The sequence below is a fragment of the Macaca thibetana genome, chromosome 15 (assembly GCF_024542745.1).
Source record: "Macaca thibetana thibetana isolate TM-01 chromosome 15, ASM2454274v1, whole genome shotgun sequence".
NCBI lineage: Eukaryota > Metazoa > Chordata > Mammalia > Primates > Cercopithecidae > Macaca > Macaca thibetana.
The window spans coordinates 89,453,585-89,477,342 of NC_065592.1; the positions used below are offsets into that span (position 1 = coordinate 89,453,585).

The 23,758-nt window shown below is 38.8% G+C and overlaps 1 protein-coding gene and 1 non-coding gene across 2 annotated transcripts; one reads left to right on the top strand and one right to left on the bottom strand.

Moving 5' to 3' along the window:
* Positions 1 to 7,380: 7,380 nt before the first annotated feature.
* On the top strand, positions 7,381 to 7,487 carry LOC126938229 (U6 spliceosomal RNA). Its single transcript, XR_007720040.1, has one exon. It is a non-coding gene; the product is annotated as a U6 spliceosomal RNA (small nuclear RNA).
* Positions 7,488 to 20,837: 13,350 nt separating this feature from the next.
* LOC126937555 (40S ribosomal protein S16-like) lies at positions 20,838 to 21,408 on the bottom strand. Its single transcript, XM_050761093.1, has one exon. It carries the CDS (start codon positions 21,217 to 21,219, stop codon positions 20,899 to 20,901), a length of 321 nt encoding a protein of 106 aa, XP_050617050.1. The 5' UTR covers positions 21,220 to 21,408; the 3' UTR covers positions 20,838 to 20,898.
* Between the last annotated feature and the right edge of the window lie 2,350 nt (positions 21,409 to 23,758).

Here is a 23,758-nt window from a genome sequence, read left to right on the forward strand (position 1 = left end):
AACTGCTTGAACCCGGAAGGGGGAGGTTGCAGTGAGCCAAGATCGCACCACTGCACTCCAGCCTGGGCAACAGAGTGAGACTCTGTCTCAAAATAAATAAATAAATAAGAATAAAATATAATTATGTATAAATATAAAGTATAATCCTTTCACATACAGCTTAAGAAGAAATTGTATTTAGTGAAATACCATTAATTGTACTGTGACTAGCACAGAATATCAATTGTCCTGTTGAATATAGTGGACGTAATTCCTAGCCTTTTTCTTTAAAAATGTAACATACTGGCCGGGCGCGGTGGAGGCAGGCGGACCACAACATCAGGAGTTCGAGACCAGCCGGGCCAATATGGTGAAACTCCGTCTCTACTAAAAAATACAAAAATTAGCCAAGTCTGGTGGTGCGTGCCTGTAATCCCAGCTACTCAGGAGGCTGAGGCAGGAGAATTGCTTGAATCTGGGAGGTGGAGGTTCCAGTGAGCCGAGATCACGCCACTGCACGGCAGCGTGGGCAACAGAGAGAGACTATTCCATCTCGAAAAAAAGGAAAAAAAAAAGAACATGCTGACAATACCCCTGGATGAGTAAATAAATTACTTTGTGCTAACATATTATGAAATAAATTAGAAAATATTATGATTGCATTATTTTCATCTTAACATCCAAGTGGTTCTTTGCCCTCAGAGTCAATATTTGATTTCACAAATAACCATAAAATTGGAACAAAAAGTAATATTATTACAATAAAGTTGTATTCAAGCATTACAAAATAAAGAGATTTTGCAACTGCTGTTTGCATTTTTCTGTCAGCTGCTCTACAAATTCAGGCTAAAAACACTTTAACTGCATTCAAGTCGGTTTTTGCAAAGAAGCCTTTTAGGTTTAAAAGCTGTTCAACAGAATTGACCATCTTTGTAACTCTCCAGTTTCAAAATGCAAATAAATGGTCCTCTAGGTGCTCCCTACGTATTGTTACAAAACCTACATCCTTTTCACCCCTTTTATATTCCTTTTACGGCTATTAATTTTTAATTCTGGAGACACAGTCTTTGCCTTTCTGGTTCTCTGGCGGGAGATAAATGTGATTTAGATCCTGTTTTATGTATGCTTGGGGTTGATGGTTCTGATTGTATCTATTTCCCAAGAGAAAAATTTCTGGTCCCCACAAGTCCTTCCTTGTGGGTCATAAAACAAATATTAAATAATGGCAATAAGCTATGAACCTTCTAAGTGCTCCAATGTTTAATTAAACGATTGCTGGTGAAAATAGCTGGCTGTATAGACAACTCACATGATTTACCTTATTAGTGTAGACCGTACACATTTCTCGGGCCCTCGAGACCTCCTAGTGCATGTACAGAATATCAACTATTATTTCTTGAGCCATATTTTTATAACTTACAGCCCTCTGGTATGTTGATGGGAGAACAGGGGCTACCCAAGTTGTGTTCTCTCAAAACTAGATTTCTGATTCCCAAACAGAACTGTTTTTTGACATTTAAAATAAACAAACTCTGTAAGTCTGTTACATTTAATATTTTATTTCCCCCCCCACCCCACCCCCCGCCAACGGGCTATTTAATGTGAGGTTTGTAGAGAAGTAAAAAGTTAAAACTTTCAGCTCTTCCTTTCATTACTTTTACCAAAGAATCTACAGAAAAGAGCTGGAAGAGTTTTAAAATGCAAGCTTTGATGACATTCTGGAGCTCATCTAAGTATACTCTTTTTTTTTTTTTTTGAAACGGAGTCTCACTCTGTTGCCAGGCTGGAGTGCAGTGCCACAATCTGGGCTCACTGCAACCTCCGCCTCCTGTGTTCAATCAATTCTCCTGCCTCAGCCTCCTGAGTAGCTGGGACTACAGGCGCACACCACCAAGCCCAGCTAATTTTTGTATTTTTAGTAGAGATGGGGTTTCAGCATGTTGGCCAGGATGATCTTGACCTCTTGATCTCATGATCTGCTCGCCTCAGCCTCCCAAAGTGTTAGGATTACAGGCATGAGCCACTGCGCCCGGCCATAAGTATACTCTATCTTAATCACTGACAATTTTGTTTACAGGAGTATAATCCACTCAGCACTGTTATTGTCAGTCTTCTACAGATTCTGCAAAGATATTAGCTAAAGTGCATAGGATCTGTCCTAAAAGGCTCTAAGGAAAGATTTTAAAGTAGGTACTAGGATCAAATTACGTGTGTGCATGTGCATAACCACAGAGTGGGCTCCTCCCACCCCCCCACACACATATTAAGTCAAAATACAGATACTTTCTACTTTTTTGTGTATCTTTTTAAAACGGGTTTTGGGAACCCCTGCATGTGTCCCCCACTCATCTCAAATCCTCACAATTTATTTCTTCTCCCAAAATTATAAAAATTTTGTTTTCTTTCTAGAGGCAAAAATGTTCCTAAACATTAATACCTATTTAAGAAACAAGCCAGAGCTGAGTGGTATTGCTTCACTGGGGATGGCTTTACTGATTGCTACAATGCTGTGGACTCATTCGGCTGATCCAAATATGCACTTAATTTCTGTCTATATAAACTATACGCCAATATGATTTATACTGATTATATATAATTTATATAGATATAATGTATCTATATTATAATAACTATCTACATCTGTCTATATGTAATTATATCTAATTTATAGCTACACAACATAAACCAGATTGCGGTAATGAACATTCTCCAGAAGCAGAGGCATTTCAGGTAGATTCAAACAAATGATTTGCAAAGAATCATCAAAAATTGATCTTCTATTCAGAGCTGCACTTCATTAAATAAATGTGGGATTCAGTCATAAAAAGAAAAACAATATGCCTTGACTAGCTATGTTTCACCTTTTAAAAGAGAAAGAGAGAAAAGGAAGGAGTGAAAGACAGAAAGAAGAGATTTTTTAAAAACTTCAACATGTTGTGATGAGGTAGAAGAGAGTGGGATTAGGGGGTTGTGGGGTTGGGGGAGGATTGGTTCTGGCCATCTTATTTCCATTTACTGACCGGGTCACCTTGGGAGAATCAGTTCATTTTTCTGAACATCAGTTTACTCCACAGAAAACGGGAATGATCATGCTCATCTTACAGGAAACAGGAAGATATTTACACATAAGAGCTTTGGAAACCATGAACTCACATGGGTTAATTCAATGTGTTAATTCAACTTCTGTTTCTACTTCATCCCTGGGGTGAGACAGGAAAAGCTTTATTTTCTCACTTTAGTTGGATTCTATTTGTGACACAATGGTTTAAAATCACGTCTTAAAGAGATGATGGCTTTGGGTATTAGTCAAGTCTACAGACTAGTGCTTTTTAAACTTCAGTGTCCACACAGATCACCGGCAGTCTCATTAAAACGCAGGTCTGGGGTGGAGCTTGAGATTCTGCGTGCCTAACCAGCTCCTGGGTAAGGCCAAGGCTTGAGATCCCTGCCTGGTTTTTGATAATATTAAGGGCTGCTTCCCCACTTCCACATGCTGAGCACACATTATTTACTGGATCACAGCGCAGAGTTGTAAGTGCTGCTGCTGATGTCATTCGAGTTTTTTTCATGGTGATAAATATGTCCTCTGGGAATGATTGCAGCAGACAGAGAGGACTGTAAACGGAATGACAGGGTGAGGCAAGTAGGGGAGAGGGTGATCCGTGGAAGAATCTGCTGCTTCTCCTCCTCTCTTGCCTGTCACTCATGATGAATGGCTCTATGCAGAAAGGTTGGACTCAACTGCAGTGGTGACTTGCAATTAAACTCCCCACGCATTCTTTGCCATGTCCTTCATTAGCATACTGCCCATAGTATGTACCATAATTATGGTCCATAATACATATCATACCAGGGTGGAGATAAACCTTCATTTTGGTAGATTGTTACACATATAAGCATCTATCTCTCTTATTAGGGAATTTAATTTTATACCTTAAAGCAGAAGTTTTGGCTTCATAACATCAAGATGAAGCAATAATAAGAAATACAAATGACAAATTACAATGAACAGTACAGAGGCAAGCCATCTTCACTAAAAGCCACGTAGACACCATAATCTCCACTTTTTAAAATCAAGCCATTCATCCAAGAAATATTTATTGAATCTCTACAGCATGCCAGGTATCATTCTGGGATCTAGGATAAAGGACTGAAAGAAACAACTTCTCTGCTCTGACAGAGCTTATAGTGTACGTAAATAAGCAAATACAGGACATACCAGGTAGGGATAAATAAAGAAAAAAAAGATAAAGCAAAGTAAGGAAGAAAGGAAAAGCAGATATGGGAGTTTTATTTTATGTAGGGAGGAGATGGTAGTGAAAAGGGGTCAGAGAAGACTTAAAGAAAGTGAGATCAAGATACATGGATGGGCCAGGCATGGCTCAGGCCTGTAATCCTAGCACTTTGGGAGGCCGAGGCTGGAGACTGCTTGAGGCCGGGAGTTTGAGACCAATCTGAGGAACATAATGAGACACCATCTCTACAAAATTTTTTTTTAAGTAGCCAGATATGATGGTGTGCAACTGTAATCCCAGCTACTCAGGAGTAAGAGGTGGGAGGATCACTTGAGCCCAGGAGGTTGAGGCTGCAATGAGCCATGATTGTGCCACTTCACTCCAGCCTGGGCAACAGAAAAAGACCCTGCCTTTTTTTTTTTTTTTTTTTTTTTTAAAGAGGGTATATGGATATACAGTTAAAGAGATAACCAGGCAGAGAAAAAGAAGAATCGAGAACCCCAAAACTTTTTCTCTAAGCAACTTTAAGAATCAGGTTGCCATTTTAATAAGGACCTTATGTAAGCAAAAATGAACCAAGTGTTAAAATATTCTGGGCACTATTTTTCTCAATTTAATTTTAAATTCAATTTTATACTGATAGGGAAAAAAAGAGAAAAAGAAAATGGACATCATTGGACATGAAAATTCAATAATAGGTAATCCTCTTTAAAATAAATGTGAATGATTTTTTAAAACTGGAGAATAAGGTTTTATATAAGTTATTTTGTACACAACTGATAATTACTGATAATTTTTTTTTTTGAGATGGCTTCTTTGTCAGCTAGGCTGGAGTGCAGTGGCATGACCTCGGCTCACTGCAACCTCTGCCTCTCAGGTTCAAACAATTCTCCTGGCTCAGCCTTCCAAGTATCTGGGACTATAGGAGCCTGCCACCATGCCCAGCTAATTTTTTTTTTTTTTGTATTTTTAGTAGAGACGGGGTTTCACCATGTTGACCAGGCTGGTGTTGAACTCCTGACCTCAGGTGATCCGCCTGCCTTGGCCTCCCAAAGTGCTGGGATTACAAGTGTGAGCTGCTGCACCCAGCTTACCCTTTTTTTAATCTTTAATTTTTGTTTTGTCAAGATGGAATCTTGCTATGTTGCCCAAGCTGGTCTTGAATTCCTGGGCTCAAGCAATCCTCCCATTGAAGCCTCCTAAAGTGCTAGGATTACATGCCCAGTACAATTACACGTTTAAATATACAAGTTTTCTTTTTAAAAAATGTTTACCTAATTTGCATACAAATGTTCTAATAATCTATTACATACATCTTAAAAAAAAAACTGTAATACTATATATTTATTTTAGAACATCTGTTAATGAGTAATATGGTTTGATTCTGTGTCCCTACCTAAATTTCATGTCGAACTGTAATCCCCACACGTTGGAGAAGAGTCCTGGTAAGAGGTGACTGAATCATGGGGGCAGATTTCCCCCTTGCTGTTCTCATGATAGTGAATGAGTTCTCACGAGACCTGGTTGTTTTAAAAGTGTGTAACCCTTGCCCTTTTCGCTCTCTCTTCTTCCTGCTCCAACCATGTAAGATGTGCTGGCTTCCCCTTCACCTTCTGTCACGCTCGTAAGCTTCCTGAGGCCTCCCAGCTATGTCTCCTGTACAGCCTGCAGAACTGTGAGTCAATTAAGCCTCTTTTCTTTATAAATTACCCAGTTTCAGGGAGTTCTTTATAGTAGTGTGAGAATGGATTAACACAATGAGCAATAACACAACAGCTTAAATCAACATATTAAAAAGTCAAAAAAGAAAGATCATCTTAAGAGATTTCAAAACATCTTCTGATAAAAATTCAACACCAGAGAACTTCTGCTTTCAGCAACATGCAATAAACATATTTCTCTCACAAAGTAGAATTAAAAACTTTGGAATATATATTTTTATATGTATATATATATATATTTTTGAGACCGAGTCTCTCTCTGTCACCCAGGCTGGAGTTCAATGGCGCGATCTCAGCTCAATGCAAACTCTGCCTCCCAGGTTCAAGCAATTCTCCTGCCTCAGCCTCCCAAGTAGCTGGGATTACAGGCGCCTTCCACCATGCCAGGCTAATTTTTGTATTTTTAGTAGAGACAGGGTTTTACCATGTTGGCCAGGCTGGTCTCAAACTCCTAACCTCAGGGGATCCACCCACCTTGGCCTCCCAAAGTGTTGGGATAACAGGTGTGAGCCACCACACCTGGCCTGGGACATTATGTATTAAATAAACATAAGAAGACTCTGAAAGGTGGAGAGAAGAATCCAGACTGGCTAAGGATCTTGGGACCCAAGGAATGATGTGGTGGTAAGTTTCCTGGGTTCTCTTTTTACTTCAACATCCCAGACTTAGAGCTGAAGGAAACAGCAACCTCAAAACACCAATAGGCACAGACAAGAAAAAAAAAAAAAAAAAAACCATGAAATTTTGCTCTCTGTAACCAAAGGAACAAGAAAGGGACAGCATAGCAAAACAAAAAACTTTTAGCCAATAACCTACTTGCTCTACTCTGACCAAGCACCAAAGAAAAGACTGTGACCTATTCTTGTCCCCACCAGCGAAGACTGTGTGGGTAGCCTAGATTTCCAGCCATCAGAGGCTGTACCAAGGAAGCTCAACACCACGCCACACCATGATGGTATCAGAGAAGGCAAATAGGGAACTGGGACTTTCATGCCCATTGCTGGTAACAAGACCTTTCCCACACCTCTACCGTGTCAGTGAAAACCAAATGGGGAACCTGGACTTGCACCTCCGCATGGCAACAATAAGAAGCCCATTCCTTCCCCAGTGTGGTGGTGTCAGAAGGCAGTAGCAAAGAGTCAGGGCTTTCCACAGTTGTGTCCGTGGAATTCTTCTAGAATTCCCACTCCCAGTGGTAACAAGAACCTGTTACAACTCAGGTATCAACAAAGGCTGACTGGGAGAACTGGACTTCTACCTCCACTTGTCAATAATGAGGCAATATGCCCCTCCAGTATACCAGAGTAATGTCAAAGAAAGCCAGATAAAATAGTTTAAATAAGACCCAGAGTCTCATAGCATAGTATGAAAATGTCTAGGTTGCAACTGAAAATCACTCATAATACCAAGAACCAGGAAGAGCTCAACCTGTTTGAAAAAAGACAGTGCTCTCTTCGGCAGCACATACACTAAAATTGGAACATTGCAGAGATGATTAGCAGGGCTCCTGCACAAGGATGACATGCAAATTCTAAAGCATTTCATCTTTTGTAATGCTGCCCAAGAAAATCATCCCCAAGACACATAATCATCAGATTCTCCACAGTCAAAATAAAAGAAAAAATGTTGAAAACAGCTAGAGAGAAAGGTCAGGTCACCTACAAAGGGAAGCCCATCAGACTAATAGCAGACTTCTCAGCTGAAACCATAAAAGCCAGAAGAGATTGGGGGCCAATATTCAACTTTCTTAAAGAAAAGAAATTCCAACCCAGAATTTTATATCTGGCCAAACCAAGCTTCATAAGCAAAGGAGAAATAAAATCCTTTTCAGACAAACAAGTGCCTTACAAGAGCTCCTGAAGGAAGCACTAAATATAGAAAAGAAAGACCATTACCAGCAACTGCAAAAACACATTGAAGTACACAGACCAGTGACAATATAAAGCAACCACATAAACAAGTCTTCATAATAACCAGCTAACATCATGATGACTGGATCAAATCCACACATATCAATACTAACCTTAAATGTAAATGGGACCAGGCGTGGTAGCTCATGCTGGTAATCCCAACACTTTGGGAGGCCAAGGGAGGCCTGGCTCACTTGAGGCCAGGAGTTTGAGAGCAGCCTGGCCAACATGGTGAAAACCCGTCTCTACTAAAGGTACAGAAATTAGTTGGGCATTGTGGCAGGTGCCTGTAATCCCAGCTACCCGGGAGGCTGAGGCAGGAGAATAACTTGAACCTAAAAGGCAGAGGTTGCAGTGAGCTGAGATGGTGCCATGACACTCTAGCATGGGTGACACAGCAAGGCTCCATCTAAAAAAATAAATAAATGTGGCTGGGCGCGGTGGCTCAAGCCTGTAATCCCAGCACTTTGGGAGGCCGAGACGGGCGGATCACGAGGCCAGGAGATCGAGAGACGATCCCGGCTAACACGGTGAAACCCCGTCTCTACTAAAAAATACAAAAAAACTAGCCGGGCGAGGTGGCGGGCGCCTGTAGTCCCAGCTACTCGGGAGGCTGAGGCAGGAGAACGGCGTAAACCCGGGAGGCGGAGCTTGCAGTGAGCTGAGATCCGGCCACTGCACTCCAGCCTGGGTGACAGAGCAAGACTCCGTCTCAAAAAAAAATAAATAAATAAAATAAAATAAAATAAATAAATAAATAAATAAATAAATAAATGTAAAGGGGCTACATGCCCCAATTAAAAGACATGGAGTGGCAAGCTGGATAAGGAACCAAGACCCACTGGTATACTGTCTTCAAAAGACCCGTCTCACATGCAGCGACACACATAGGCTCAAAATAAAGGGATGAAGAAAAACCTACCAAGAAGATGGAAAACAGAAAAAAGCCATGGTTGCAATCCTAGTTTCTGACAAAGCAGACTTTAAACCACCAAAGATTAAAAAAAGACAGAGAAAGGCATTATATAATGGTAAAGGGTTCAATTCAACAAGAAGATCTAACTATCCTAAATATATACACACCCAACACTGGAGCATACAGATTCATAAAGCAAGTTCTTAGAGACCTGCAAAGAGACTCAGACTCCCACACAATAATAGTGGGAGACTTTAACACCCCATTGACAACATTGGCAGGTCACTGAGATAGAAAATTAACAAAGATATTTGGGACCTGAACTCAGCTCTAAATCAAATGGACTTGATAGACCACTACAGAACTCTTCACCCCAAAACAACAGAATATACATTCTTCCCATTGCCACATGGCATTTACTCTAAAATCAATCACATAATAGTAAGTAAAACACTCCTCAGCAAATGCAAAATAACTGAAATTAGAACAGTCTCTAGGGTTATGGTGCAATCAAATTATAAATTAAGACTAAGAAATTCACTTAAAACCATACAATTACATGGAAATTGAATAACTACTCTTGAATGACTTTTGTGTAAATAGTAAAATTAAGGCAGAAATCAAGAAGCTCTTTGAAACTAATGAGAACAAAGATATAACATACCAGAATCTCTGGGACACAGTTAAGGGAGTGTGAAGAGTGAATTTTATAGTCCTGAATGCTCACATCAAAAAGTTAGAAAGATCTCAACAACCTAACATCACAACTGAAAGTACTAGAAAACCAAGGGAAAACCAATCCCAAAGCTATCAGGACAAGAAATAACCAAAAGCAATACTGAACTGAAGGAGATTGAGACATAAAAAATCTTTCACAAGATCAATAAACCCAGGAGCTGGTTTTTTGGAAAAATTAGTAAAATAGACTGCTAGCTAGTCTAACAAAGAAGAAAAAAGAGAAGATTCAAATAAATGCAATCAGAAACAATAAGGGAAATATTACCACTGACCCCACAAAAATACAAACAACCATCAGATAATACTATGAACAACTCTACTCTATGCACGTAAACTAGAAAATCTGGAAGAAATAGATAAATTCTTGGACATGTACACTCTCCCTAGAGTGAACCAGGAAGGAAATGAATCCCTGAACAGAACAATAATGAACTCTGAAATTTAGGGAGTAATAAATAGCCTTCCAACCAAAAAAAGGCCAGGATCAGATGGATTTACAGTTGAATTCTACCAGATGTACGAAGAGCTGGTATCATTTCTACTGAAACTGTTCCAGAAAATTAAGGAGGAGAGAGTCCTCCCTAACCCATTCTAAGAGGCCAGCATCATCCTGATACCAAAACCTGGCAGAGATACAATAAAAGAAAACTTTAGGCCAATATCCTTGATGAACATCAGTGCAAAAATCCTCAAAAAATACTGGCAAACTGAATCCAGCAGCACATCAAAAAGTTTATCCACCACGATCAAGTAGGCTTTATCCCTAGGATGCCAGGTTCAACATATGCAAATCAATAAATGTGACTCATCACATAAACAGAACTAAAGACAAAACCCATACGATTATCTCAATAGATGCAGAAAAGGCTTTTGATAAAATTTAACTCCGTTCATGTTAAAAACTCTCAGTAAAATAAGTATTGAAGGAACACACCTTAAAATAATAAGAGCCATATATGAGAAACCCACACCCAACATACTGAATGGGCAAAAACTGGAAGCATTCCTCTTGAAAACTGGCACAAGATAAGGATGCCTTCTTTCACCACTCCTTTTCAACATACTGTTGGAAGTCCTGGCCAGGGCAGTCAGGCAACAGAAAGAAATAAAGGGCATCCAAATAGGAATTTCTATCCCTGTTTGCAGATGACATGATCCTATATCTAGAAAACTCCTTAGTCTCAGCCCAAAAGCTTAAGCTGATAAGCAACTTCAGCAGAGTCTCAAGATACAAAATCAGGCCGGGCGCGGTGGCTCAAGCCTGTAATCCCAGCACTTTGGGAGGCCGAGACGGGCGGATCACGAGGTCAGGAGATCGAGACCATCCTGGCTAACACCGTGAAACCCCGTCTCTACTAAAAATACAAAAAAACTAGCCGGGCGAGGTGGCGGGCGCCTGTAGTCCCAGCTACTCCGGAGGCTGAGGCAGGAGAATGGCCTAAACCTGGGAGGCGGAGCTTGCAGTGAGCTGAGATCCGGCCACTGCACTCCAGCCCGGGCTACAGAGCAAGACTCCGTCTCAAAAAAAAAAAAAAAAAAAAAAAAAAAAAAAAAAAAAAAAAGATACAAAATCAATGTGCAAAAATCATTGCAATCCTGTACTCCAAAAACAGTCAAGCTGAGAGCCAAATCAGAAACAAACTCCCATTCTCATTTGGCACAAAAAGAATAAAATACCCAGGAATACAGCTAACTAGGGACGTGAAAGGTCTCAAGAAGGAGAACTACAAACCACTGCTCAAAGAAACCAGAGATGACACAAACAAATGGAAAAACATTCCATGCTCATGGATAGGAAAAATCAATATTGTTAAAATGGTCATACTGCCCAAAGCAATTTATAGGTTCAATGCTATGCCTATCAAGCTACCACGGACATTCTTCACAGAATTAGAAAAAACTATTTTAAAATTCATATGGAGCCAAAAAAGAGCTTGAATAGCCAAGGCAATCCTAAGCAAAAAGAACAATGCTGGAGGCATCATGCTACTCCATTTCAACTATACTACAGGCTACAGTAAGCAAAACAGCATGCTACTGGTACAAAAACAAACACATAGACCAATGGAACAGAATAGAGAACCCAGAAATATGACTACACACCTACAACCATCTGAACTTTGACAAACCTGACATAAACGAGCAATAGGGAAAGGATTCCCTATTCAATAAATGGTGCTGGGATAACTGGCTAGCCATATGCAGAAGACTGAAACTGGATCTCTTCCCTACACCATATACAAGCACGGACTCGAGATGGGTTAAAGACTTAAATGTGCAACCCAAAACTATAAAAATCCTGGAAGACAATCTAGGCAATAGCATTTAGGACACAGGCACAGGCAAAGATTTCATGATGAACATGCCAAAAGCAATTGCAACATAAGCAAACATTGACAAATGGGATCTAATTAAACTAAAGAGCTTCTGCACTGCAAAAGAAACTATCATCAGAGTAAACAGACAACCTACAGAATAGGAGAAAATATTTGCAAACTATGCGTCTGACAAATACTCATCTAATATTCAGCATCTATAAAAACTTAAACAAATTTACAAGAAAAAAACATTAAAAAGTTGGAAAAGCACATGAACAAACATTTTTCAAAAGAAGATATACATGTGGCCAACAAGCATATGAAAATAAAAATCTCAGTATCACTGGTTATTAGAGAAATGCAAATCAAAACCACAATAAGATATCATCTCACACCAGTCAAAATGGCTGTTATTAAAAAGCTGAAAAATAACAGATGCTGGTGAGGTTGTGGAGAAAAAGGAATGAGAAAAAGGAATCCCACTGTTGGTGGGAGTGTAAATTCGTTCAACTGCTGTGGAAGACAGTGTAGCAATTCCTCAAAGACCTAATGACAGAAATACCATTCAACCCAGCAACTCCATTACTGGTTAGATACCCAAAGGAATATAAATCATGCTATTATAAAGACACATGCACACATATGTTCATTGCAGCACTATTGACAATAGCAAAGACATGAAATAAACCTAAATGCCCATCAATTATAGACAGGATAAAGAGAATGTACTACATATACACCATGGAATACTATGCAGCCATAAAAAAGAATGAGATAATGTTGTTTGCAGGGACATGAACGGAGCTAGAGGCCATTATCCTTAGCAAACTAACACAGGTATAGAAAATGAAATATCACATGCTCTGACTTATAAGTAGGAGCTAAATGAAGCAAATACATGGACACATAGAAAGGAACAACACACACTGGGGCCTATCAGATGAGGGAAGGTGGGAGGAGGAAGTGGATCAGAAAAAATAACTGATGCATACTAGGGTTAATATCTGGGTATTAAGATGAAATAATCTGTACAACAAACCCACATGACCCTATGTTTACCTATGTAACAAACTTGTACATGCACCCCTGAACTTAATATAAAAGTTAAAGAAAAAAAGACAATCAACAGATACCAACAGAGATGGAATTATACATGCTTGAAACAAATTAAGTAATAGGCAGCTTCAGCAGAGAAATAGAAGATAAATAGAAGAACCAAATGGAAATTTTAGAAATAAAAAATACTGTAGCTGAATTTAAAAGTTCAGTGAATAGGATCAACACCAGAATGGTGGGAACCCAGGGAAAAAGTCAGTGAATGGAAAAATAGAATAATGGAAATTGCTCTGAAGAACTGAGAGAAAAAATAGACTGAAAAAAATGAACAGAGGTTAAGTAACAAAACTAAAAATCTACCATCATTTCGTCAGAGTTCTGGAAGAAGTGAAGGAAGAGGGGAGGGCTGGAAAAATACCTGAAAAGATAATAGCTGAAAACTTCACAAATTTGACCAGAGATATAAACTTACAGATTCAACAATTTAAGTGAATATTAAACAGGATAAACCCAAAGAAATTCAAGTCAACACACATCATAATTAAACTTCTGGAAACTAAAAACTAACAAACAAAAATCTTGAAAGCAGCTGGAGAGAAACAACAGCATAACAAAACAACCTTTGTTTACAACGTAGTTCTGCCCCTTACCTTCCTATAATTTGCTGGGCTCATTTAGTTTCCCAAGAGAATCATTTACAAACTGTTGTCTGCTCTTTGGGCCCATTTCTTTCCCTTGAAAATTATTTACTACCCCTCCTGATTGCCCACATCCTCCATTTTCCTCTTTCCCCTGAGGAGGGTGTTATTTAGGCTTCAGCTATCTGACCCTCTTTGATTCTCATATTTCGTATGGCTCCCATGCTTACACACAATAATACATTTGTATGTCTTTTCTCCCATTAATCTGTCAATTGTCAGTTCATTTCAACAGACTCAAACCTTCAGAGGGGGAGGGAAAAATTCTCTTCACTCCTACAATATACCAGGATATATTTATCAACTAGTTTTTCTTTACCAATGATCTGTCTTTTCTTGGATATCAGTTCACAAAGATTAAATCATTTTAACTTTATGATATATTTTATATTTTATTCCCTTCTTTCATTCTCACTTTTAAAAATCCTTAGCTCAGCTGGGTGCAGTGGCTCACACCTGTAATCCTAGCATTTTGGGAGGACAAGGTGGTGGATTGCTTGAGCTCAGGAATTCGATACCAGCCTGGGCATCACAGTGAGACCTCATCTCTATATAAAAAAAAAATTAGCTGGGTGTGGTGGGGCATGCATGTGTTCCCAGCTACTTGGGAGGCTGAGGTGGGAGGATCAATTGAGCCCAGGAGGTCGACGCTGCCACGGTGCTCCAGCCTGGGTAACAGAGCAAGACCCTGTCTCAAAAAAACATTTTGTTTTTACTGGTTTTGGTTTTAGTTACTATAAAATACTTAGCAACTAGCCACAAAAAAAGAATGAATAAGATATTTGTCAATTAAGGTGGAGTGATTTCCCAGATACATTAAGTAAAAGAAAAAAAAAAGCAATGAATAAAAAAGAAGTTTATTTTACTACATTTTGTGTAAAAATAAAGGGGCAATACATTTTCTTGGTTTTATAAAAAGAAATAAAGAAAAGATAAGACAAAAACTGATGAAAATGTTTATAGGTGTAATTGGGAATAAATGGAATGAATAGAGATAGGAGAGAGTTTTTCAATATTATCTTTTTATATAATTTTGACATTTGATCCATGTAAGTGGTTTACATATTATTTTAAAATCAAATGAAATTTTAAAAATGGGAAAAAGATTACTAACATTGAAAACAAATAGAACTTGACTGTGCATAAAGTTGATAACATAGCTAAATAGAAGAAAGAATTAATTCAAGTAACTTTTATACATGAAAGTCTAGTTGAAAATCCTTCAAATATTTTGAAGGTAGAAGAAAAACAAAGAAGCTTGACTCGGTTGTTAGTTGTCTTAGTAGAATAATTCTGGAACTTTCTGTGTATATGTAAGATAGGGCAAATGAGCAAATGAATTTGTTCTTTGGTAAACCAAGTCCCTTGCTGTGGGGAAGGGGAGATACACTTGTGGAATAGAGGAATGTGAGGGATCCTGTGATGTTGGATATGAATTGCAGTATCAGTATAAATTGAGTCCCAGGAGCAATTAGCATACCTAGAGCCCAGAATGTGGCTTCTACATACCTTTCTCACAAAAAGAGCCAGGGTTCTTTATGGAAATTGTTAGTTCCAGGTGTGAGGTGGGAGAATTACAGAGGGAACCTGGAATATCTTAAGCCTGAAAGGAAGGAAGTGCACTAAAACTCAAGGGAACACAGGAACCAATTGACCAAATATGGGACAATTTGAGCATCAAAGCCAACCATTTAAAAATGAATCTTTTAGTTTATTATAATAAGCGAAAAGACGGAGCTTGCAGTGAGCTGAGATCCGGCCACTGCACTCCAGCCTGGGTGACAGAGCGAGACTCCGTCTCAAAAAAAAAAAAAAAAAATTAAGCGAAAAGAAGAGATAGGCAGTGAAAAAATTCTTTAGAGAAAATGCCAGCTAACAAATGTAGAAAGAAACGCAGAATTAGCAAACCAAAATCACCAACGTATCACCACTGCATAATGATTGAGTCAGGCAAGGATCATCTATGAATTCTAAAAGCAATGTGGTGAAAGGTAATCTCCAAACAGGATATCCACACAGTCTGAAAGACTACAGGGTCCTCACTAATTTTAGAGAAAAAGGTATATCTTCACGACATAGAAACGTGTGCACACTACCTTAATCAAATGATCAAACTTGACATTATCAATAATGAGACAACCTGACGTTATGTGCCTCTTCTGCTAAGCAATGGAAAGTACCTACGTTGTCAGCCATGTAGTATTCTCTTACCAAAAATGCTTAACGCTATACAAAAATAGTTAGGTAGAAGGAATAAGATCTAGTGTTCAGCAGCACAGTAGGGTGATTATAGTTACAATAATTTATTGTATACTTCCAAATAACTAGAAGAGAAGATTTGGAATGTTCCCAACCCAAAGACATGATAAATGTTTGAGGTGATGGATCTCTCAGTTACCTGTATTTTATCATTACACATTGTATGCTTGTATCAAAATATCATATGTACCCTGTAAATAGATACAAACTATTATGTGTCCATACTAATTAAAAATTTAAAAATACATTAAAAATACTTAACCCTAATATAATTTTTGAGGATATAATTTAACAAATCCAAATGACGTGACATTCTACAAGACAACTGCTCTGAACTCCTCAAAAATATCGATAACATGAAAGTCAAAAAAAGCAGGGGCTTATTGTACTAGATTTCAACAAGCTTGAGGAGACATGACAACTAAATAATCCTCTGCATAATCCTTGATTGGTCTCTGGATTTTAAAACAAAAACTATACAAATACATGATTGGAGTAATTGGTGGAATTTGAATGTGAATTACATTTTGGATAATATTACTATACCGGCTGGGCACAGTGACTCACACCTGTAATCTCAGCACTTTGAGAAGCTGAGGTGCATTACTTGAGCCCAGGAGTTTGAGACCAGCCTGGGCAACATAGTGAGACCTCACTTCTACAAATAATAAAAAGAAATTTTATCTGGGAATGGTGGCATGCACCTGTGGTCCCAGCTACTCCAGAGGCTGGGATGGGAGATGGGAGGATTGCTTGAACCCGGGCAGTTGAGGCTGCAGTAGGCCATAATTGCAGCACTGCATTCCAGCCTGGGTGACACAGCAAGACCCTGTCTCATAAAAAAAAGAAAAGAGAGAACATTATTGTGTCAATCTTAAGTATCTTGGGAGTGATAATGGCATTGCGACTGTGAGGAATACATACTGAAGAATTTAAAGGTGAAGTATCATGGTATTGGCAAGTTACTTTCAAATTATTCAGCACAACAGAGAGAGAGGGCAGGGGCACAAATGTGGCACAATGTTAACAGCTGATGGATATGGGTGAAGGGTATGGAGGCATTGTGGTTGTATGTGGCTGCATACCAAACTACCCCAAAGCTTAATGGCTTAAAAAACATTCTTTCAATATATTTTACCATTTTATGGATCAGGAATTTGGGAGGACTTTCACTGGATGATGGTTCTGCTCTAGGTGGCATTACCTAGAGTCACTTGGTGACTGGATATTCACACAGCTGATGGACAACCGGTTCAGAGAATCCAAAGCATGCCTGGTGCTTTGGTGGAGATGGTTGAATTTAGCTTTCCATCTCTGTGTAGTCTTGGGGCCTCTCATCAGTCTCTTCGCCAGGGTAGTGGAGCTTACGTGGCGGCTCAGAGATTCAGGAGACCCCCCAGAAAAGCCAGTCTTCTTGAAAGCTAGGTCCAGAACTATCACAGAGTTCTGAGTTAGATTTTAGAGCAATCTAAAATCTTCTGCCATTTTAGATTGCTCAAGAAGTCACAGTAGTTCAGATCCAAGAAAATAAGGGACCCCACATCTCAAAGAGAAGAGCGTAAAATAACTTATGACCATCTCTACTCCACCACTGTAGGTTTCTACAGTTTTGAACATTTTCAGAATGAGGGTGGGGGAAGCTTTAAATGGTGTGTTTGGCATTTTTTTTTTTTTTTTTGCAAGTATGTCTATACCCTAAACTCCTAATTGTTTGTTATTTTGATAGTTCCAAGTTGCCCTCCAAAAAGTGTATACCAGTTTGCCTAGCAAAAGTGCATGGGAGTCACTGTGATCTTCATTATTCGAAGTAGTTTTAAAGTATACCTATATTGTGACATTTCCCTCATCAAAAAGTGGAGTCGAATTCTTCTTCCATTCAGTGCGGGCCACACTTAGTGAGTAGCTTCTAGTGAATAGCATATGGTGGGAGCGATGATATGTAATTTCCGAGCTGAGATCTTAAAAGGAGATCCAGCTTCCCCCTGAATCTTTGTCTGTTGGGACATGCACTTTGGGAGCCCTGAACTGACAGCTAAGAACCCTGGCTACTAAGAGTGGCCAACTTTTCTGAGGGCCAACGTGGGCACAACTATACTGAATTAAAAAAAAAATAAACCCAAACATAATAATCTAATACATATTAGATTATGAATAAGTACTCAAATGTGTTATTACTTTAACATAAAATATGAAAAATGGTATTTATCTGAAATTGTATGTTCTGTACTACTTACTTTTATGTTAAATAAATGCTATTATTTAAACAAGACAACAGTAAGCCTAGATAGCAGTGGCAGTTAGAAGTGATCAATAGTAGGATTAATTAAATAAACAATATGTGTGAGAAAATATAGCAATATTTTGTGATGTTTCTGTCTTCTGATACAGCAATTTATTTGAACTCTTTTTAAATGCTTTATTGGATTTTTCAGTATTTCAGGTTATATTTTTATAAATTCTTTTTATTATTATTATTATTTTTTTGAGATGGAATCTTGCTCTGTTGCCCAGGCTGGAGTGCAGTGACATGGTCTCTGCTCACTGCAACCTCCACCTCCTGGGTTCAAGCGAGTTTCCTGCCTCAGCCTCCCCGGTAGCTGAGATTACAGGCTTGAGCCACCACGCCTGGCTAATTTTTGTATTTTTACTCCTGACCTCAGGTGATCCGCTTGCCTTGGCCTCCCAAAGTGCTGGGGTTACAGGAGTGAGCCACCGCACCTGGCCCTTTATTTTCTTTTATGGAATAGTAAAGCTGAATACAGGCAAAAGTAAAATTCAGTTTGACTTGCAGTTCTGCTTTTATCAAATCCATATTACAGTGATTCCTGGTGTCAGTCCAATGTGATGTCAATTAAGCTAGCTATCCTCTCAACAAAAATGCCTGTGTTCATTTCACATGAAATACTCAGGATATTACTTACTGGCAACAGCAGAATTTGGACCTGTGGTGCTCTAAAAATGCCCATCTGTTCTGCATCCACAGGCTTGTTCTGGTACACCAGCTCATCATCAGGCAGGTGCTTTGCATCTGTAACTTCATCATTATAGGCTATCCATGTCTAAAATGTCCACAATTTTCAAACACTCACATTAAATGTCGTGATTAGTTAAGTGTCTCTCAGGGAAAATTTTTGAACTTGCAAAATTTTGAAAGTAGATTTGACATCAATCTAAAAAGCTTTTACACGGCAAAGGAAACAATCAACGAAACAAAAAGACAACCTGCCAAATGGGAGAAAATATTTGAAAACTGTATATCTCACAAGGGGTTAATGTCAAAAATATATCAGGAGGCCGGGTATGGTGGCTCATGCCTGTAATCCCAGCACTTTGGCAGGCCAAGGCAGGCGGATCACCTGAGGTCAGGACTTCCAGACCAGCCTGACCAACACGGTGAAACCCCATCTCTACTAAAAGTGCAAAAATTAACCGGGCGTAGTGGCAGGCACCTATAAGCCCAGCTACTTGGGAGGCTGAGGCAGGAGAATTGCTTGAACCCGGGAGGCGGAGGATGCAACGAGCCAAAATCGTGCCTTTGCATTCCAGCCTGGGCAACAAGAGCAAAACTCCATCTCAATAAAGTAAAATAAAATAAAATAAAATAAAATAAAATAAAATAAAATAAAATAAAATAAAATAAAATAAAATAAAATAAAACAAAACAAAACAAAACAAAACAAAATAAAATAAATATATCGGGATAGCACATAATTCAACAACAAAAATCCCAAATAACCTAATTTAAAAATGGTCAAAGGACTTAAATAGACATTTTTCCACAGAAGATATACAAACAGCCAAGAGGTGTATGAAAAGGTACTCAACATCACTAATCATCAGGGAAATGCAAATCAAAACCATAATGGGTTATCACCTCACACCTGTTAGGATGGCTAGTATCAAAAAGAGATAAGTGTTGGAGAGGGTCTGGAGAGAAAAAGAGCCCTTATACACTATTGGCAGGAATGTAAATTGGTACAACCATTATAGAAAACGGCATGGCAGTTTCTCAAAAAAATAAAAATACCTTATGATCCAGCAACCCCACTTCTGAGTATATATCCCAAGGAAAGGAAGTCAGTACCTCAAGGAGACATCTGCATCCCCATGTTCATTGCAACGTTACTCATAGTAGCTAACATACGGAGACAACATAAGCATCCATCAGTGGATTAATGGATGAAAAAAACGTGGCATATACACACAATGGAATATTATTTAACCATAAAAAAGAAGAAAGCCTTGCCATTTGTGACAACAGGGATAAACTAGAGGACATTATGCTAAGTGAAATAAACGAGACACAGAAAGATAAATACTGTCTGATCTCACTTATATGTTGAATCTAAAAAAGTCAAACACAGAAACAGAGGGTACAACAGCGGTTGCCAGGCAGTAGGTGGTGGGGGAAATGGGAAGATGTTGATCAAAGGGTACAAACTTTCAGTTATAAGATGAGCAGGTTCTGGGAATCTAATGTACGGCATGAGTGGTGAGGGTGTGTTAATTACTTTGATTGTGATAATTACAAAAATGTGTACATATATCAAGTTACCATGTTGTAAACCTTAAATATATATATACTATTTTTCAATTAAATATTTTAAAATAAAAATAAGAAAGTAGATGCCAAGCAAGTTAAAGTTTTAGTAAAGTAATTTAAAAGACTCTCTTTTTTCTGGTGGCAATTTTTTGAGTTCTAAAACAGTCTTGTCCCAAAAAATGAGCTTTTTCTTACTATATGAGTTTTTGTCACAACCTACACATAGTATCAAATAATCAGGTGATCAAATGATCAGTTCATTCTTTTCTAGATTCCCTATGACCTCTTCAAAGATAATTCAACCAGTTTTGGAGAAACAGCAAATAAATTTTTACTATACTGTAATCCTATACTCAATGTTCATCTTCAACATATTTTCAAACTAGAGAAGGACATTCTTTTTGTCCCACACTTTGAAAATCTGATTTTTTGGCAGGCCAACATTTGAGCGTTTTTTTTTTTTTAACTTTAAAATCCCTCAAAAACTGTTTATTATACAGGTGAATTTTGATAGTCCTGATGGGCTTATCGGTAGGATTTCTGGTAGCGAGCACGGGCACCAGGGCCTCCAAACTTTTTGGACTCGCAGCGACGGGGATCAGCTACCAGCAGGGTCCGGTCATACTGGATGAGGATGTCTTTGATCTCCTTCTTGGAAGCCTCATCCACGTATTTCTGGTAATAGGCCACCAGGGCTTTGGAGATGGACTGACGGATAGCATAAATCTGGGCCACGTGACCACCACCCTTCACACGGACACGGATGTCCACACCAGCAAATCGCTCCTTGCCGAGAAGCAGACCTGGCTCCTGCAGCTTGTATTGTAGCGTGCGCGGCTCAATCATCTCCAGGGGCCGCCCGTTCACCTTGATGAGACCATTGCCGCGTTTGCAGTGCGCCACAGCTGTGGCTGTCTTCTTGCGTCCGAAGACCTGCACCGACTGCAGCGAGCCCTTGGACGGCTTGGCTGCGAGCGTGGACGAGAGAACCTAACCGCGCGGCGCTGCAACCGGAAAAGAGAGCATCTTTTATTTTTATTTATTTTTTTATTTTATTTATTTTTTTTTTTTGAGACGGAGTCTCGCTCTGTAGCCCAGGCTGGAGTGCAGTGGCCGGATCTCAGCTCACTGCAAGCTCCGCCTCCCGGGTTCACGCCATTCTCCGGCCTCAGCCTCCCGAGTAGCTGGGACTACAGGCGCTGCCACCTCGCCCGGCTATTTTTTGTATTTCTTAGTAGAGACGGGGTTTCACCGTGTGGCCAGGCGCGGTGGCTCAAGCCTGTAATCCCAGCACTTTGGGAGGCCGAGATGGGCGGATCACGAGGTCAGGAGATCGAGACCATCCTGGCATCTTTTAAATAGTCAGCAACAATGGTAACCATCTTGTATGTTCTAGTCTCAGGAGGCTGGCCCCTCCCATTCTATAAAGTCGAAATCTTATTAAGGGCTTCTATGGGTTTTCAGAAAAATGGCAAAGAACCAAAAGCTTTCATGATTAAGGCCTCAGTATCAGAAGTAAGTAAATCACACTCCCTTTTAGCAGAGTCATGAGAAGATATGCAGGTGATTTAACAGGTAAGAGCTTTTTGTTTCCTCTGCTAAAACGTTTATAGGCTGAGTAAAATTTGCCAAAATATACATCTGCATTGTCTATTGTTTACGTAGATGAACGAGCAAAGTCTAGTTTGTATTTGGATGAGATATAAGCCATCTTTTATCTTAATGTTTTCTGCATTTTTATTAAAATCCTTATAGAATTTTTTTAAAAGATGGTTTGAAACTCCATTTCCAAATAAAAGTACGTAAGAGCTAGGGGAACATATTTTTGTTGTCGTAAGTCATCATATTCATCTAGAATTTATAGTAATATTAGAAATTAGGTAAGGATTTAGATTTGTCTTAACATTTGCTAGGCCAGTGGTCTTAACATTATTTATTGGCCAATACGTATTTTACCAACTCTGATGGTGTTGTGCCGTGTCAGCTTAGCAAAGCTGGAGTTGCCAATTATGTTTCCTATTACCTTTTGCTCAAAAAAAGAGTATCTCTTTTAAGTTTTTAAATTATTAAGCATTCAAAGACCTAGACTACGCAGCATTAAATCCGGTTTTATCCTGAAAGAAGAATGAAAATTAATGAAATTCTAATTTTTATTCTAATAGGAAAGAAGAAGAAACCAACTAAGAAAGTTTTGCCGTATAATGAGCAATTTAAAAAAAAAATAATGCTTGTGTTTACCTGAGTCATTCTTGTAACTCAAGTTGGAATTGATTTATTCCAATGTAGGCTTTTTACTTATTATATATTCACATTTATTCATATTATACATAATCTATTCCCAGTTATGCATGTTAATTTATTTAGGGCTTTGCCATGTCTTCTTGCCTTTGGAACATTCGCCATTTCAGTACTTATTAGCTCTTGCTACAAAGGATTTATAGAAGTATCACGATGATTTTAAAAGTGGAGATCGTGCATGGGACTGCAGGTGGAAAAAAAGGAAGTAAGTTGTAAGATAGTCTGCCATGGACCACAGGCTCCATATTTACTACTTCTGTTCACTTACTTGAATTTAGAGGAAAGATTTGGTGTTAGAGAAGTTGAAAATGATGATTATTGAAAAAGTCTAGTTTATCTCTGGCTCTGGATTTTCTGTTTCCTCTTTGCTATGCATGATTTGGGGGACACCTAAGTTAGTTCTGGCTTCTTCACAAATGACAATCGAAAGCCTGAGATTAAACATTAAATTTATTTCCAAAGCTACTAGTTTATTGTCAATAGGAGAGATATCTGTGCATGTGTTGGTTCCAGTGATGTAATTGTCACTCTCATCAAAGGAATTGCCTCTCATTAGATTTAGTTTCATTCTCGAATAAAACATCATCATAAATATGATATAGGATTCATTTCAAAAGATCAGACCTATTAAATCAGTACTGGAGACTGCTAGAGGATATAATTTTTAAGTACATTAAACACTCTTAAACACATGGCCCGTCTTCCCCCAGATACCTCTAAGAAAATGTAATTAAAATGTAGTCTGTTTTGTGGTTTTTTTTTTTTTTAAGGAAAAACTCATCAAATCTTTACGACATTAGAATATTGCATACCACAAGTGTTTGACTTTATTCCACTGGATTTGAAAATAAGTGCATAGTACTTATCTCTGCATATAATGGAGAACCTGAAATGTGTGAAGACATGCTTCAAATGATGAAGAAAATGTAAATGCATCTAGTTTAAGGGGAAATAGACTACCTGCTAATTGCTTTAAGAATTGAGTGATTTGGAAGACCTCAGGAGAGGGTTCATTTCTCTGATTTGCATACACTTCGCTCATGCTACCTGGCTTACCACAAACGCCTTGATGATGTTGTGTGTGGAG

Bases quoted from the DNA above. Each gene is read 5' to 3' on its own strand.
- LOC126937555 (XM_050761093.1), bottom strand. From the start codon at position 21,219: ATGATTGAGCCGCGCACGCTACAATACAAGCTGCAGGAGCCAGGTCTG.